The sequence below is a fragment of the Cupressus sempervirens genome, chromosome 8 (genome assembly GCF_028749045.1).
Source record: "Cupressus sempervirens isolate cs-2001-9-10 chromosome 8, ASM2874904v1, whole genome shotgun sequence".
In the NCBI taxonomy this organism is placed as follows: Eukaryota; Viridiplantae; Streptophyta; class Pinopsida; order Cupressales; family Cupressaceae; genus Cupressus; species Cupressus sempervirens.
This window is the reverse complement of record NC_143125.1, coordinates 529,799,715-529,818,744: the sequence shown is the minus strand read 5'-3', so window position 1 is coordinate 529,818,744 and position 19,030 is coordinate 529,799,715. Positions and strand designations below refer to the sequence as shown.

Below are 19,030 nucleotides of genomic sequence, written 5' to 3'. Positions count from 1 at the left end.
GTCAGCTTTCTTGTTGTAATCCTCCAGCCCCATAGACCTTTTGGTGGTCTCTTGTTGGACATTAATATTATTATCATATCTTATCTTATCTTATAACAATGTTAAAATGGAAAAGAAATACATCACAGTAACACAACCTGATTTTGGCTTTCAATGAAAACAAACAAGGGTCTACTCTAAGAGGCAAGGCGACAAGTTCAAATTGCATGATACAAACATAATCAATAGTATATGAATGTAAATGCATGACTTGATTATGCAAACATGATTTGAAAAGTATGGTTGGTATTGACGTCAGGAAGATGCCACCCACTTTTGCAAATCAAACTATCAAATTCGATTAGAGAATAGTATGCTAAATTTCCTCACAGGATTGATGATATCAAGCAGTCGCCAATTATGAACACCACCGTACTAAATACGAGCAGTGAGGGATATAGCATGAACAAAAAGAGATTTATGTGGAAGCAAGTTAGAATGCTCAAATCGCTTGAGAGGGAATGAGAGCAATATAAAATACATCCATAAAGAGGCGAGCAAGGTAATAAAGGACACCCACTTACATGCTCAATTACGCAAGAAAAGATTGAGGTGGCAAGAATGTTCGCATGGGTCTTCAAATTCATATTTGAATATAACAACAACATAAAGCCCGATGCCTTAGAAGGAGTCATGGACAAGAAAAGTGGTCGCTCTAACAATTAAATAAATAATAAATAACCAAAGTCAAGGATCGGTATAAAAGAGTGAACTGGCAACATCAACCATGCTCATGCCTTAGTATATTAATGTCGCTCCTTTATATTCATGCTTGTTTGAGTAGCCATAATATATATATATATATATATATATATATATATATATATATATATATATATATGCTAAATTGAGATTTGCATACATATATATATATGTGTGTGTGTGTGTGTGTGTGTGCGTGTGCGTGCGTGTGCGTGTGTATGTATGTACATATTTTATACCCACACAAGTATGAGTATAGACACGATATTAATATAATAAAACATGATAGAATTTGCAAGATATACTGAGATCAGCCATATAATGAAGGTTATATTTCTTGTTTGAGTTTTTATATTGTTTAAGCTTAACTGGATAGCTCATGGTCATCCTTGTACTTACTTGCTTGTCTAGCTGTCTCGTCCTTGGTCTAGGTGGTTTGATTCATACCTAACGGCCTGACATTGGATTTGGGTGTCCCCTTCCTAACTCCCATTTTGGCAACACTTCCTCCCTTCATTGTGCTCTTGCAAAATAGAAATGATTTTGGGTAATAACATATTTCCATAATTTGAAATAATAATAAAATATCACATAATCATTTTCAATTTCTAAGATATTCATTTTTCAATTCCCATCATAACAGTTATCTAACATGTCACATGAAACAATAACTGATAATTGAATTTTCCATTTCATGAGGATCACCATATCTTAACAACTTTATCGATAGATCAATTTCTCATAAACAATTATTTTCAACAAATTTATCAAATAACTAACTTCACATGAATTTTCCAATGGCTAGAAGATTATTTTAAAATGTAGCAAAATTTGGGATGTAACAGTAGAAGATAAAGAAAAATTGCTCCAATTGGAGGATAGACCAATTATTCAACCAGAACTAAAATTAATGGCTGTCGCTATGGTAGTAATTTAGGGGCCATGTATGCTGGTGCTAAGGAAACGACTGGGCCATATAGAGGATCTTGAGGTGAAAGAAGCAACATCACCTCCTTTAGAGGCAAGACAAAGGCTAAGGAAATTAAGTTGGGCAAACATCCACAATAATGAAGATGAAGAGGACATCATAATAGTAGTTCCAACAACTTCTTTTCAATAGGTAAGTCTTCTTCCCTTTCTTCTTTCTTCTTAGTCTTTAGTCAAAATTCCTTTGACACCACCTCCTATTCCCTCATCCCCAAGTGTCATAAAGCCTAGCCTAGTGACAACTCAACCTCCCTCCATAATCAACCACAACTCAACCCATCATTGCTACTTATTTGAGGTTCCTAGTTAGTTATCAGCTCCCATGTCTACTCCCATTTTTACCTTATTCGAGCTGTTGGACAATCTCTAGTTTCCACAGGTTTAAGTGCCTAGTCTGCAACTGTATTTGCCTTAGTTCCCTCATCAATTGAGATGATTGCGCAAACTCCACCTTCTTCAACATATGCTCAATTAGGGTTTTCATCTTCTACTCTAGGAAGCCAAATGCTCCCAAGCATTTGCTCTTCTCATTTACTATCTTGAGCTTGCCCAAAAAGTTAATTGCTAGCTCACAAAAGAGTACTTCAGTTGTTCCCAGTGCCCTTTGGTCTCCAACTCACCACACATTTGCAAGGCAATAAATCCAGTCTCCTTTGGGGTTTAGAAATTAATTCAATACTACTAGAGAGGCTCAAGTAGAGAGAACACAAATTAGAAAATTAAAATATGCTTTTAAGATGGCCACATCCTGGATGGAGACCCTATATGATAATAGAAGAAGCCATCATGCCAACGTCAATGACCCCAAACATCTAAAAAATGCAAGGGTGAGATGAAAATTGAGGATTATACAATTTCATGGAGTAGGAATCAATATGAGCAGTGCCCAACCTCAAGACAAGGTGGAATTCCTAAAAGAGTTACAAATGGAAAAGTTGAGGAGCAAGTTTGAAAGTATGAGTGGTACTATAAGACAGACTTAGAATTGAAATTAGAGGGCATGAGGCAAAAATTTCCAGATTGAGAAAGGAAAATCAGATTAGGGTCCGACGTCCCTTCTGATAGAGCGAACAACAAGAGAAAAGGCCAAAAAGGAGCTCTCAAACTCTAAGAATGCAACAACCACCTTCAAGAAGGACAAAGCAACTACGATTTCCTAGTTGCAAACTAAAGATGAGGAGCTTTGTCTGCTCAGAGTGAATATCACCTATCTTTAGAAAGAAAGTGAGGATCTTAGGGTCACACTATGGACAAGGGACGAGGAGCTGGCACAACTCCAACAATGTATTTTAAAGCACTATGGATTTTCAGATGCAAATATAAAAATAGAAGCTAATAGGGAAAAATTGCAAAAGGGTTTACACGATGCCTTAGTGCATGAAGTGAAGAGCACACAAATATACTGAGAGGGGGTGGGGGGTGTGAAATAGTATATTAATAACTTTTGCCAATTTAAAACTTTTATCCAATTAATTACTTTAAATACTCAAATCAACAATTATGCACTTGAACACAATGACACAAGATTTACGTGGAAACCCAATGTGAGAGAAAACCACGACAATAAATGCTTTTATATAAACTTGTTCTTTTACAAATTGGTTTGTAGGCTCCAACCTACTAGAGGCTATGACCTCTATGTTTATGAGCACCGACTCACTGGATGCTTCGACTCCCACACTTCACAGGCTTCGAGGCTCCGACCTACAGGAAGCTCCAACTCCGGCTACTGTCTTCGTGAACACCAACCCACTGTACACAAACTTTTATACCACCCTGATAATGTTGCTTATCTTCAACTGATGATGGACAATTTCAATGCACAAATTCCCTTCTTATCTCTGTATAAAATTTATAATCTTCTTTCTTGAAGTCAGCCGATAACTCTATACTTTACATTGCAATCTTCCCTATACTCACAAGAATATATATATTTATATATTGGATAAAATCCTGATTATACAATATCCTTCATTCTTTCTTTCACTCTACTCTCTCTACTGTATATGTACATATCAGATTAAAATCTAGATATGTCTGGATATTTTATTCACCCTTCATATACTGCACATTTTCTTAACGCTGACTTCAATTTTTATATATTCTGCTCTTCTTTTTATTATAACTTGCTCTTTTATACTTCTGCTATGTTTATTCACTTCATTCACACATTTCCTTATTATTATTATTTACTCATTTCTCTTATCAAAACTCACATTTATTATTATATACTATTCTTCACATTCTGCTCCAATTGCTGACTTCTCTTCACACACTTCCACTTTTTTTGAGATTAGCCTTTTATCTATTATATATATCTCATACAAAGAGAGATGACTCTTCAAATATAAAAGGCTACTTTATTAAATCGCACCTCTTGAATAATAAACTCTAATGATATCACTTTTATTTAATTACAAACTTCATGTCCACCATTTGAACACATTGCTTCATTCTTTCAACGCTGACTTGGAAAATACTTTGTTTGTTAGAATTATTTTCTTTTAGCTTGCGATTAGCAACATTCATTGCTGTATATATATCATACATGTCAGAATCGCTTAGATATCATTACCGCCTGTTTACTTTATTCTACTCTGGGTTTAATGAAAACTTCCATGATGACTTTATTGGTATTGTTCTCCTCCATTATTTAGGTGTTAGATATTTGTTGATTCTTGCCGTCTCTCCAATTATAAGTCACGGTTTCCGTCACACTTCATGGCTCAATTACAAACAATTCATGCAGATATCAAACTGACTTATTTTATTTTTAACTCCGTCTGATGTGATCTCTAGATTGTTTTGTTCCAACTTCATACTTTGAGCATCCTGTATCATTTTGCCTTTGACGGTTAAGAACTCCCGATGGCATATATATATCTGGTTTATGAATTTGACCATTCGTCTTTCTTGCATTACATAACGTTGGTGCATAGATACTCTGTTTAATGCATGCCATCTTTGCCTTGATATATAGAAGTTTTCCGTCAACACTAATCAACTTTGTCTGCGATTCCTCTTTTTAATCGTACTGACTCTTGGGTGCTAATGCATTTTTTAAACATGCAGACCTCCGTCTTTACATGGCTCTTCTACTTGTTGCACTTCAGATTATCGCGAGTTCTCTGTTTTTATTGAGATTATACAGTTTTGGATTCAACTCGTACACATTGTGTTTGCCATCATTATCGGTAAAGCTTCAACGTATATAACATTTCTCTTTGCCAATGTTTGTTGCTAACTTGTTTGATATTTGACGTATGTTGCATCGCCGCAAATCTCACTGCTTCCATCATATCAGAATTCATGGACTTTGTTGCAGACATGTATTTACTGTACATTATCACAGTCAACTTCATTACCATTTGGCACTATAGATGTTGCCAATAACACCGTTAAGTCAATGTAAATTTTTATTCACTTGCCGTCATAGTGTCTATAGTACTTTTCCATTCGAACATCATGTGTATTGGGCTTCTTTGACTACCAGCGATAATAACCTTCATAACTTCTGAATTGCATAATATAAAGACCATTCCTTATATTTGCTCTTAATTATTTCCTTGACCAGCGAGACGATTATCTCATAAGCTATCGGGCCTTCTTTTTCAATTTTGTCTCATCGCTGCTATTACTTAGTAAATCTGTTCATTCCAATAGTAATCACTGAGATGAATTGTCTGAATGATTTTTATTTTCTCTGTTTGAACTTTGCTTGCAAGAGCTGGAAATTTGCATCTGTATTGAAGTCTTCTACATTAGTTACTTTATAGTTTAATAATGTCCAGGTATTTCTGCATTTTTACATCTTATATATATGTCTGAAACCTCATGTCTTTATCAATGTAGCACTCATCATGCTTGGTTCACCAGGTCTGGTCTTAATCATTCAACAGTGACTTGTGTGGCTTGTGTTTAGTCTTGTTGTGGCTCTCACGGTGACTCGTCTGATAAACATTGTAATACATCTGCAACATCACTTCTTTCAGGTTCATGATTACTTCGTATCTGCCAGCAAATATTACTACTGCTGTTTGTTCATTCTTTTATTTTAGTTGCCAACTGTCATTATTTATATATATCTTCCATTTCCTTTGACATTGATGGTGCTATGTGTCTTGCCCATTTTTGACATCAATGACAATATTCCATCATGAAGATCCTGAAAACATGAGAGAATTGAGAGAAGCCCAATTCCATGCAAAAGTCAACTATTGGCCTATGTTTAATAGAGATCACAAAGCTTGGAAACTGCCTTCCAAAAGAGACTTTGAGAAATCTAGGAATTTCTGGATATAGAGATTGAAGTGAAACAATCAGCCAAAACCACAATAAGAATGAGTAATCTGGAACTTGAGCAATTGTGCTAGGTGTAGACAAATACTTTAGTCAAATTAAACGGATTGCAAGATGAGATCAATAACAAGGACTAACAGGGTAATGACTTCAACTCCTGTTAGGCAAAAGGCCTGTTCTGCAAGCACAAGCGGATTTTCTTCCTATTCTACAACAATGGTATGTTTCCTCTTGGAGAAAAAACCAAAATATGAAAGGGTATCCACGATAACTGGTTTCAAATTCATCGTTGATGCTAAAAAATTAAGCATTAAAGCATGCTTGTTTTTTGCACAAGTCTTACAGGAAGTTACTCCAAAAGAAGATAAATCCAAGATCCCCATCGAGAAACTCTATGTGGTGACGTCTAACACTTTGTAGGTGGCAAGAATACTAGATGGAAGAGAAACTGTGAAGAAGGTGAATGAATTCATAACCTATCACAAAGATGAATTATGAGGAAGAGAATGCTTTCATTCTCGTGGAGCTCAATGACAAAAGAGAAAAGTTATTTTGATAAATTTGTGCAACTTGGGCTTTCCTCTCTCTTTCCTATTGTACAAAAGAGTAGTAGAGGAGAATCAAATCAAACAACTGCTTGAGGAACAACAACATGATTAGTTGGTTTTACAAAACATTAGCTCACAGCTAAGTGCAATAAAAATTGAAGACATCTTGAGGGCATTGGTAAAGTTGGAGTTCAACATGGAGTCTAACTTAATAGGTACTGAATGACATCTTCTTTAGAGAGAAGCTTGAACTTGTTTGGGCTGGTGAAGACTCGCAGGCCATTGCACAACCATGGGACACTTCTCTTGCAATTTTCCCTCACAAAGTTGTGAATGAGACTTGCATCTCTTGTGTTCCATATTTTTGTGCTTTACCCAAAGATCTTGAATTCAAATCTTCATAGGTGAAGGTCCCATAAAGTTGCCAAGTTGTAGATGTAATCTTTTGTAATAAGTTATGTAAGCCATGTACCCTTTGATTGGCTTCAACTTATTTTTATTTTGTTTTATTTTGGTAGTGGAGGGTGTCCTTTCTTTTGTGCTTGTTCTTCTAAGGGTTTAGTGTGTCTCATAAGTATGTCCTATTATTCCCACAAATTCTTTCTCCATGAAGACCCACAGTGGCAACATCTCTAACATTGGTGAAGTTTCCCGTGTTTGTTTGCTAGACATTTGCCAACCTCCCCACATATTCACTTAGCATGATCTTTGGGCTCTTTATAGCACAAATCTTCTTCCTGGCTCTTGTGTTCCACACATGCATCCTATACTAGAGTCACACATCCCCTACACGTCCATTTTTCACCTTCTTGCATCCTTTGAGGTGGGATTTGATCATTATTTTGATCCTTGGTCCTCGACAGTTAGCAAATGTAATGAGTTCACTGTTAGATGGTTTTGCTTGGAGTATGATTGTGGGCCATATTTTTGGTTGGACAAAATGAGGATCTATTAAAGCAATTATAAGTGCACTTATGCGAGGGCGGTTAGAAGATCTCTCTTGGAAAACAAATATTTTTAGTATAAGTACAAGAATTGTGCTCTGTATTAAAGTTGTTGATGTGAGTTTTATGCCATTGCAACAAGTAGAATTGAATACTTGTATTCCAAATGAAATATCGAATCTCCAACTCTCTCTTGAATAAGGATGCTCATATGCTAAACAACTTATATGTATTGTGTGATCAAATGAGACAATCCCAAAGGTTCATTCTTAGTGTGGACTTAACTCAGTTTTGATGGTGTGATATGTTGGGTATCAAAAAGGGGCTTATGTTTATTCAATGAACATCAACCACTTCCAATCAAATAAATTGCTAAGGGGAAAGGTTTAGAAAATTATTCTACTTCTAGAATGCAAGAGCTAATGAATGCCTTTGTGGCTTTACTAGACTTAGTTTAACCATCAACTAGATGTAGGATGTTTGAACTATTACCATTCCATTAAAAACTTCCATTGATGCATATAAATTTGCAAGCAATATTTGAAGTAAAGCTCATAAATATGCTATTCAACCTCACAAGACAAACTTATAATCTGCAAGAAATTAGTGATTTGGTCTAAATGAGTTCATTAAAGATGCATCCTAAATATCTTCCATTCAACTAAACACTATTCTAATCAACATGGAATGAAATCCTAATCTAGATGAGGAAATGTAGAAACCATGCGATACTCCAAAGAACCACAAGTAATCCACCATGAAGACCAACAATGAGTTAACAATTACTCTGATAGCATTATGGCAATAGTTTCTCAAAGTCTCTCCTCTTACAAATGGTAAGGCCTTGTCATATGTAGTAGTTCCCACTTCCTAGTACAATAAGTGGCCAAGATCGATTCAAGATCCAGAGGCAAGATTTAGCCTGCACAACCCTAATCTAACAACTATAAGCAATAAATGCCAGCCAATTACAATTGGGCACCAACTTTTGGGCCAATAGGAAAATAACATTGTTTTAAAGGGCCAATAAGAAATTTGGTTAGGTAGAAGCTTGTAGAAGAAGACAACGATCAATGGGCCAATTAGAATGAAGCACCACCTTGTGGGCCAATGAGAAAACTACAATGCTTTTGTTAACCATTCTGATAATCACCTTATGTGGCATGTAGTCAGACAATCAGTTGAACTTGGATCTTTGGAGGAAATTGAGGCAGTAATTTCTTCCTTTGGTTTGTAGACTTGGTCATGATGTTGTACTTACACTTCAAATTCATCTTGAATGCCTTGAACTTTGACTTGAATTTGCAACATGATGTTGCACTTTGACTTGCCTTTTGTCTTGAAATTTTTGCCATCTTTAGCTCCAGCCATGTTCAACCTGCCATACAATGTCATATATTAGATTTTTATGTTTCAAGTTTATGACATGGTTAGTGACAATGTCTCTTACAACTTAACAAACTCTCACAACTTACGAAAATATCAACAAATTTCATCTTGTGAAAGTCTGATTGAATTTAAAGTTCAAAATTTACAATTTCATTATCCTCTGATTTTTTAAGTTGAGAACTCACTATTGAATGCAATGCGAAAATGTTGCCAAAATGGTAATACTTTGTTGCCTTACTAAAATTTCCGAATTCACGCCTTCAGGTCTGCAAGAAGTTAATCTCTTACACTTTGTTTTTTCCCAATAAAACCCCCAATTTTTAGCCTCTAAGCTCGATGGATTTCAATGTTCTTTGTAAACAAGGCCAAGTTTGATGCAACTCGCCTCGTACAGTCCTGATTTCATGCCGAGATTGATAGTTCACAGCCTTCCGATGTTCTGATTTTCTTGAAGTGTGAGCTGCCCAGATTTGTCTAATTTAATAAATTTTCAATGACTTCTTTCAATTCTAACCTGCTACTATGCCAAAATTCAAATCGCCAACCCAGGTCTTCAAGCAAGGAGGTCTGGTTTCTTTAGTAGGTATGCTTTTAACACCCTTGATTTATTCCAGCAATGTAGAAATCTCCGATTAAACTCCATATTCGAATTGTTTAGAAGTAGTCTGTGCTCCTAGAAGCTTGATCTGCTCTGCAAACGGTTAATTTGATTTCTTTTGTGTTAAAAATGAAGTGATTTTTATCCTTTTATATGGCAGTTAAGTCCAAAGGCATGTCTTCCGCCCAGGCCGACTTCGCTTTGAGAGAAACAATTTATCTAAACAAATTGCAGCCCTTTATTGAATTATTTTGGCCCCTTCACTTCCATTCAAACCCCTTCAGTATTCAAATCATGTCTCCTTATTAAAACCATGGTTCATTTGAACTAAATTGATGGCCCCCTCATTGGTGATTCAATAAAACATATTTTCTTTTTAAGTTCAATCATCATCAATAAATGCCATCAGTATGCATTTAATGATTTCCCTTGGAGACAATTAAATTCATGGCTTCTTTTCTCAAAGTCACAGCCTCTTGAAATTTCGTAGGCAATATGATAAAATCCATTTCATTTATCCATCGATTGCCTTTAATAAATGCATACACCAAAATTTAATGTTTTTCATTTCAAACTTCAGTGATGCGCCCCCTCCTGCCTGCCCCCTGCTCCCCATTAAGGTCGATCCACATGTAATGATGGCTTGCTGGCCATGTTCATAGAGTTTCCAAATGATCATCCACAGGTCAGAATTCGAGGTCTGGATGTGGCAATTGCCACATCATAGGTCAGATTCCATTGCATGATGTGTCAATGCTTGCCACATGAGACAGTCAATTCTATCACTTGATGTGTTAATATGCCTCTTGAGAGGGTGGATTCCACCACTTGATGTGGCAAGGCAAACTCATTTGACTGCTTGATGTCGCAAGGCAAGCTCAGAACTCCAACTTTCATGTATCATTTGAAATCATATCCAAAGACTTGTATGACAATGACAATCTTGACAATTATCCTTTCTTGTGTCCATTCAACTTAGCAATTTACAAGATTAAATGACAGATCAGATTTGAGGACCTGAATGAAACGAGCATAATTCAGAAACCAGACACTTCTGTGCCAACAAAAAAATCATAAGTTCATGTCCACGTGAATCTGCTCTGGCAACTTCCAGCTCAAAGACAAAATTGGATTTTGATACTTTTATGACAAGACAAAATTCAGACTTCACAATTTCCTGCAACAATTTGAAGACCAGATTTTTAAACATCAAATGCCATTCGAAATTGTATCCCTCATAGAGTAGGTCAGGTTTGAGAACTTGATGTGTCATGTTGGGATTAAGGGCCTTATGTGTCAAGGGTTGTGTTGTGACATTAGCACACATCACCCCATTGCAAATGGGAACCCCCTAGTTTTTTCTCTTTTTAGGTTTTTTTTTTATTGTTTTTGTTTCAGTCTCCAGTCTTTTGCCAATGCAAAGTTTAGGAGTTCAATCCAAATTCAGGGATGTCAAAAAGAAGAAAGGAAGAAATCGTGATCAAATTAGTATCTTGATGCCACAAGGCTTCATAGAAGGACCAAGGGATGAAAATGGAGATTGCTTGAGGTCAATTTTGACAACTCCTATTTTCTAGGAAAAAGTTGCTTTTTCTACCTGTTACTTTCTCATTTTTGGCATTTTGGAGCCAATCCAAGAGCTTTTTTTTCTCTAAATCTAGAAAGTTGCTTTTTTTGAAATTTCTATTTTTAGAACATTCTATGTTTATAGAGTCAATAGTTGTAAAATTCATGCTCATGTTTGTCTCGGAATTCATGAAAAGCAAGAAAAGTGGTGCAGAATTTCAGATTTCAAAATAAGGAAAGACATCCAAAATTGAGAAAATTATAGGAGAAAATAAATGGATCAGTTTGAAGAAAATTCTAGAATAAAACAAAAAGATCAACTTTAGTGAGTGTGTTGGGGTTGAGCGCCCCTTGACCTAATTCTTCATGGTTTCCATCAACCCATCCTTGAAAAGCACTACCAGTCTCCCCTACGAGATGTCGGTCACCAACATTGACACTTTGAAATTCTGTAATGTAACTGTCTACCAGTCCAGATTGCTTGAGTGAGCCAGCTCCTTGAAGTTGAGTTCCAGATCCTTTCTATTTAAGCGGTCCCTAATTCTCTCTATGATTTCAACATACGAAGTTATTGATCGTGTCCGAGAGTGACTGTCCATGATGCCACAATTCATGAGTGATTCCTTCCAAATGAAGCACTATGAATTTGATTGCCTCATCCTTAGGTATCGGGTTTAGTTGGCAATAGGTTTCTTCCTTCTATACCCCCATGCTTGTGCTGATGTTGTTCTACATCCATCAAAGGATGATAAATTTATCTTGCCTATCTTCCATTTGATGTCATCGCTGTAGTAGCCACAGCTATTGTTGCCCGAGTATTTCAGTCAAAGATCATCATAATCTTTGAAAGATGTGTCTCCTTCAAGATCCACATTCCTCTAGTCTTGCTTTAGCTGCTCTTGTATTTCTTGGAAAGTAGGCTTTCATTCTATACAATGTGCTTTGGTTCTTTGTAAAAACGTTGACGTCAATGGTCAGGAATGTGAGGTTGAATGTTTGAGCTTCCCATCATGGAATTGTCACCATGTTCTTGGTGATCTCCATTTGTTTTACCTTCTACCAATTTCTGCAATGTTTCCTACATGGCTTGTTGTTGTTCCCCTCTGATTATGGCTCTGCTAAGTCTCCTTAGCAATGTTGTGATCGCAACATTAAGCTCCGGTGGCTCCTCCATTTTGTGGATTCTATCCACTGAATGACACCTCCTATTGGTGTATGCTTTGAACTTGGAATGCATCTACCACCTGACAGGCTGGCAGAATCACTGGCTCTGACACCACTGTAATGTTCCTCCTACGTATGACCACCAAGGGAACTCTAGAGTCTATACAATCAACCCTGACCTGCTCTAACTATTGTACGACAAATAATATGGTTGGAGAATCTGCTCCTGCTTTACTCCACTATATGGTCAATCTAGGACCCGTATGATTGCCTTAGATTCCCAGCTTGCATGACACAAATGTTTTTATTATATGCCACAAATCTTTCTTCTGTACAGAATAGCATCCAACACCCCCTTTGTACTGTACGGTCGGCTTGGTAATTCCGTACAACCTATCCTACCTAGCCAACATGTTTGTAGAGTCTGCTAGGTCTTGTTCGTACAGTACATACCTCCTCTACATCTGTACGATAAGTCCTTCTGTATGCCCTCCTCCCTACAGACCATACACGGCTGCACCGGCCCTTGGTATGGTCTTCTTTGGCTGTTGTCCAAGTGTATTATAATGCTTAATGCAGGAATAGATGCACAATATAATCTTTGAAGATATTTATCAACTCAGTGTAATAAACAAAAGCTATGGAACATTTGTTGATCACAACTTGCAGATGTTCAAATATGGAAGATGAGTAGAATACGTGGGAAGTGACTCACACCAAAACTGCGGATGCCCGAATAGGGAGAATCTGAAACCGCAGACAATGCTGAATTTACAGCTGGAGTTCACAAATGCAAATAGAAATTTCCAAAACACATTCCTACAACAGTAACTAACTTTGCCTTATATATGGGCTCTGAGAAAATTATTGATGGATTACAACTGTGTCGACAGGGTCAAAACATTGCTAAGTATTCGATTTTGTATGTTATAGTGGCATAAAAGTCACATCAACAAAGGTGAACATTTTTCATTACTTCTGAAAAACTTTTGGAAAAAACTCTATAGCAACAATACTATTGAATTTTCTTTGATTCCAGTCTAGTTTATTTGGTTCTTAATAGATATTGATATATTGGACTGTGACTTAAGTCTTTTCATATACTTTCTGCTATTCTGTAACTATTTTTATAACTATGCTCTGTATCTTTTAATGACATAAATTTTTGTTGCTTGAGTCAAGCTTTTGCTGTTGTTTGTTTAGTCGGTGAAGTAAAGGATCGTATCTATGACTCTTTCTGTAACTTGCTAAATATCATTGCATTATACTTTGAAATTTGAAGTTTCTGAAGTGTTCAACAATTTGCATCATGGTGTATCACCTTATATTTTTCTTTTTCAGTTGAAGAGTCGGCTTCTAAAATCCCGGAGATTGTCAAGTGGTGCTTAATTAGTTTACTAGCCATTAAATTTCTCATACAGGTTGTTACCTTTCTGAAAGTAAAATTTCGGATCAGTAGTCACCTTCAGATTGTGATTTCTTGTAGTGGCATCTTTGCTGAGCATTTTGATCATTGCTCTATGTTCATCGATCCTTGTAACTTCTATTTTTGTATTTACTATTATTTCTCTTCCTTCAATGCCCTATATATGTTTTCAGATTGTTATAGGTATTACTTGTTATTTGTATCTTCCTTTTTTGTTTCTCTTTGCTTTTCCCTTTTCTTCTTATCCATGCTGTTTCTGTGTGTATGTTTCTACTGTGCCCCTTTCCTTGGAGTTGATTGAGATGTATTTATATCTCCCCCTCTTGGAACAGAAGGGTCATGACTTATTCTGTGGTTATGACTTTCTTGGAAGGTGATGTCTCTCTTCTTATTTTAATTCCCTAACTAATTACCCCCCAAAGTGATTGTTGTCTGCAAAAAGAATACCACCTTAATGAGATTGCCAACCCCAAAAGGATTGCGATTGCTATTGTATACCAAATGACACATATTAACCATGAGGAAATACTTGGACGCTTGCAGCCGATTTGTGAAAACTTTTTCTTATCATATCAAAATATCTTCATTTATCATTGTGGAAACACGATGCCATTGAGATTCCAAGATCATGGATTTAAACCCCTTCAAAATCAGCATACTTATCATCATTAGCGTGCATTTTGTTCCTCTTCCAGTGCTGGTTGAGGCACCGAATCCGTAGCTATGGAAAATAGTCTAAAAGTGATGTTATGTGGGCAAAGAGAGACAAATGGCCACCCCGTTTCCTTTTGCATTGATACAAAATGAAAATGAGAAGAATACAAGTTGTTGAAGATATCCAGATGTTTGCATATTTGTGTCGTGGATCATCTAATCTTACTTTAATTTATAAAAGAGAAGTAGCACGGGAATGCAAACCATTATTTTGTCCAGACTTTAAACTTTATTAACACGTAATTATTTAGTATTATAATTTATATGGCAGATAGATATTTTGTTCGAGTTGTCATGTTTTTAGGTCAGATTCACTTTTCACAGAAAAATGGCCTATTTTTTACAGGAATCTCTGGGCTAGTGACTAGAAGTAGTTTTAATTAATGATAACTTGTGATGTAGGCAATTTTTTTGTCCATGAGGTGAATAATAAGTTTCTCTCACCAAAGCAGTTGCTTCATCAATAAACCTATGTGAATAATTAATCTATCATTATGTTTTTCCCTTATCATGTTTTCTCTGAGAGAACATCTTTAGAACTCGTAGTTAACTTATTTTGAACAACACATTATCTTGGGCCAAACAATCTAGCCATTTAATTCCATCTACACTTACTAACATTTTGCATGCTTGGCATGCGTTGACTAAATTTATGTCAATTTCATACAAATTCTTCGTCCAGTCAAATCCAACACCTTTGATTCTCATTGCCACCAACAAAAATAAATAACGCATCAGCGACTCTATTGGGCTTGCCACTTTTATGTTTCAACATTAACAAATAACTGCATAAACACAACCCATCCAACATGTCTTTTACTCACCTTACTTTGAATATTTATATTATAGACATTGTAATACTTTTGTTTTCTCGTTTGGATGATAAAGGGCCTAGGTTGAATAATTTTTATTGATTTTAACCTATTTGCAGACCAACTCACTAGGACACCGGGAGGAAAGAGTCAGCTAGAGAAAACCTCCCGGTGGCGCTTCAAAATTTATTTGAATTCTTACAATCACCCCCTTATCGTAAGCAGTGGGGGAGTAATCAGTAGTATACGTACAATACAGTACAGATTTGTTCCTTATTATACAAAAGGAGATAGAAATAGGATTTATGTCAATGTTGTAAATACTCCCTTGACTATGCCGCATTTATCTCTGTAATTTCTTTGTTTAGCATTTGATCCTGTAATCCCACTCCTCAATAAGTCTTCTATGCATCTGTCAAGTCTCTTTATGCCTGTAGAACAAATCTACAACACATTCTTTTAGCCAGAGTTAGCTATAAATTTGCATAGTACCTTACCTTCTTCCTACATTGACCAGGGTTAGGAGACTATCCTGACAATTAAATATACTATGCAAATAGATATTGCAATACTTGATCATCAGTATACAAAATAAATTATTTGGATGAAAATAACATCTTTGCTTCTTCAATGTACAAAATCCTTAATCATAAAAAAATATATTGATAGTATCATTAAATTACTCATTAACATATGCAATAGACCTTCCTCTCTAACTGTGAACAACTCCGATTGAAATTCCACTTGCATCACAACCAACTTGGAATAACATTTGAAATTCTAGTAAAGCAAAAATTGATTGTACCGTCACTTTTTCTTTAGCAGTTCAAGAATTTTGTTAGCTATAGTCCATTTAAACTTCATTTTCATCACCTCTCATGGTCTTAGTTAGGTGCCCATATTCCAGTAAACTTCCTTATAAACGTGGTCTAGATATTTGGTAAACCATGAGAATGTTTGAAACAAGCAGTGGTGCAGCTCTTTGGATCCATCTTCAGTCCACTAAACAAAACTCAAATATATTGATTTTTCTCAAACAATATTTTTCCACATTTATTAGCAACTTCTGTTCTCTCAAACTTTGCAAGTCTAGATCTGATGTTGTCCAAATACTCCTTATTGAAAAGAAACATGTCATCCAATTATTCAACAAAGTTATCGAGGTAAGATTTCAAAACTTCATTCACTAACCTCTCAGAATTTCTAGGTGCATTAGTTAGCCTAAGTGCTAGAACAAGCCACTTGGACAAATCTTCCACTGTCTTAAAATTAATCTTGCATTCATCTGCTTTCATTCAATTTTCAAATATATCTTGGATATATTTCAGGTCATGCAAATAAACCATAATGCCATCCATTTTTAGCCATTGGAATTTTGTATTTAAAGAATCTTTACTATTCATGTTAGTTTCTTAGCTGTTGGGATGTCAACGATAGTGTGTATAAAAGTTTTAAAACGTGGATAATAAGCTTCATTCTCTCGATGTATCAGGAAAATAGGATGATAGAGGCAATATATAATCTTGAGAAGGATACCGGTTTCAAGCTTAGAGTTCTGGCTCAAAATTATCCAGTAACCCCAGGTATGTCACGAAAACAAGTAGCTAACTTTAGGATATCATAATGTGTTAGCTTAGAACAATGATATGTGGTCATTGTTGCAACCCGTTTCCTGCATTTCTAATGTTTGTATTGTGATAGCCAGGGTTAGCTGTCCGAGACTTTTGGCAGGTTGATGATAACACTATAGTATTTGTTGCAGATCCTACATTTGGTATGGCTTTATTTTCAAAGACAATTTAATCTTTTTGGAATTTGGTATACTTGCTAGTGTATTGCAAACGTGCCAGTGAATTCCCATTGCTTCAGTGTCCAGAATATTCATTAAATTTTCAATTCTAGAATGTTTTAATAAAGCTAGGTCATTAAGTGTTGATTTTTGAATGCTTCTGGGCATTATGCTTGATTTCCCCAATAAATTTTGATTCTTTCCATTACACAACTGTGCTAAAAGTTTTTACTAAATATCTGGGGTTTCCGAGACAAGACACTTCCTTTTTGTGGTGGTTCAGATAATGACATCAGTGGTTCAGATAATGACATCAATCTTGTATCGTGCAGGTAACATATTGAACTTCAACGTTGGGGCATCAGTTGATTTGGACATTCCTCGCAGCTTTTGGAGCCGCTTGGCTGGGAAATATGGGAACATTTTTTATTGGAGAGAAAAGGTCAGAATTTGGCATAATAGTTTGCGAAAAAACATATGCATATTCTTGACATCTTCAGTGAAGTAATAAGTTTTTATTTTCTTGATTAATGAAGCAAGCTGCAATAAATTTGAAGGAACTAGTTATTTATATTCTTTTAAATATTTAATATACTGGTCTAAACTCTTTCCATACTACAGATATTGGTAGATTGGAAAACCAATGAATGCTGATTTCTATCTGTGAATTTGAATGCTTTGAGAGCATTGATGTCACTATCTGGACTTGTAGATCTTAGATTTCCTTTTTCCTGAGAACTTTCTTTCACTACGAGAATTTAAATCAGAAGATTTAGTTGTCTTTCCAAATGTGTTATTTTGCCTATTAAAATTGACATGTAACAACAATTGAGCAGGGAGAGGATGCATCTATAGAAGCTGCAGTTTCAGCAATCAACAGCTGCTTGAGGGAACCTCTAGGTCCAAATGCCTGCTCTGAGATCAAGTAAAGATGGCACTAGGTGTATTATCATTACTTTGATACTCGAGGAATGATTGTGCTTGGGAAGCTCTAATGGGCTTAATTGGGTTTGCATTTAAAATGTCCACCAAATTGCAAGGCCTGTTCAAAGATACAATTCAATCATAAGCATTTTCTTTTTCATTTATTCCTTTCTCATCAAAATTTACATTTAGTGGAATTCACAGTACTTTTTTTCCTTTTCCTTTTATATAAGTTATATAAATTAATGTTTTTCAAGGTCATCAAAGTTAGATCTTACCTTTTTAATAAACATTGTGTATGACAGCCTAAAAAGTAGGCAATTTATGTATACATGTTTAGTGTAACATCCACTTTTTCCCGGGTGTTAACTAACAACTAACATATCAAAGAAATATAGTTATTACTTCTTTTTCATAGGAAGACAGTTATATCAGTTACGTTCATGTGAATGAGATTAATGGTTACAAACAGTTAAACAAATTTCATAATTAAGATTTGGAAACATCATCAATGAATTTACTATGGAAATTTAAATTTACATACTATGGTATTCGAAACTGAAATCAATCTAGGGATGCTTTTGCAAACACCCACGTTAGTCTATAAATACCACTTAGGATCAAATGACGATTACCATCCAATACCACTATATCAAAATCAAATGACGATTACTATCAAATACCACTATATCAATTAGGGCATCAATTACCATTGGATCATTTAGGGCATCAATTACCATTGGATCATTTAGGGCATCAGATACCACCAGATCATTTGGAGCATCAAATACCACTGTATCAATTAGGGCATCAATTACCATTGGAGCATTTAGGGCATTGGATACCATTGTATCACTTGGGGTGTCAGATACCACTGTATCATTTAGGGCATCAGATAAATCTATCTCTCGCAATTAAATATATTCCATGTTCAGTTAGAAGATCAATCGATCTAACTGGTTGTCAATTATATTGATGATAAAAGTTGCTTTCATTTAAAGAAATAAATATAATGATGATACAACTCAATTAATCTTACCTTCTACTTGAATATACATCATAAAAGAAAAATACATATTTCCGACAAATGTTTGAATGCATAACTTATTTTTATTTGGTGCACGTTCTA

The 19,030-nt window shown here is 35.5% G+C and overlaps 1 protein-coding gene across 1 annotated transcript in view; it reads left to right on the top strand.

Moving 5' to 3' along the window:
* The window catches only part of LOC149543529 (thylakoid lumen 15.0 kDa protein), a 111,792-nt gene extending 93,727 nt beyond the window's left edge, over positions 1–18,065 (top strand). Inside the window, exons 3-6 of the mRNA XM_089798322.1 lie at positions 16,681–16,771; positions 16,894–16,962; positions 17,310–17,419; positions 17,814–18,065. Coding sequence (XP_089654448.1) covers positions 16,681–16,771; positions 16,894–16,962; positions 17,310–17,419; positions 17,814–17,906 — 363 coding nt within the window. The 3' untranslated portion in view covers positions 17,907–18,065. The remainder of the gene's footprint in view (positions 1–16,680; positions 16,772–16,893; positions 16,963–17,309; positions 17,420–17,813) is intronic.
* Positions 18,066–19,030: the final 965 nt, after the last annotated feature.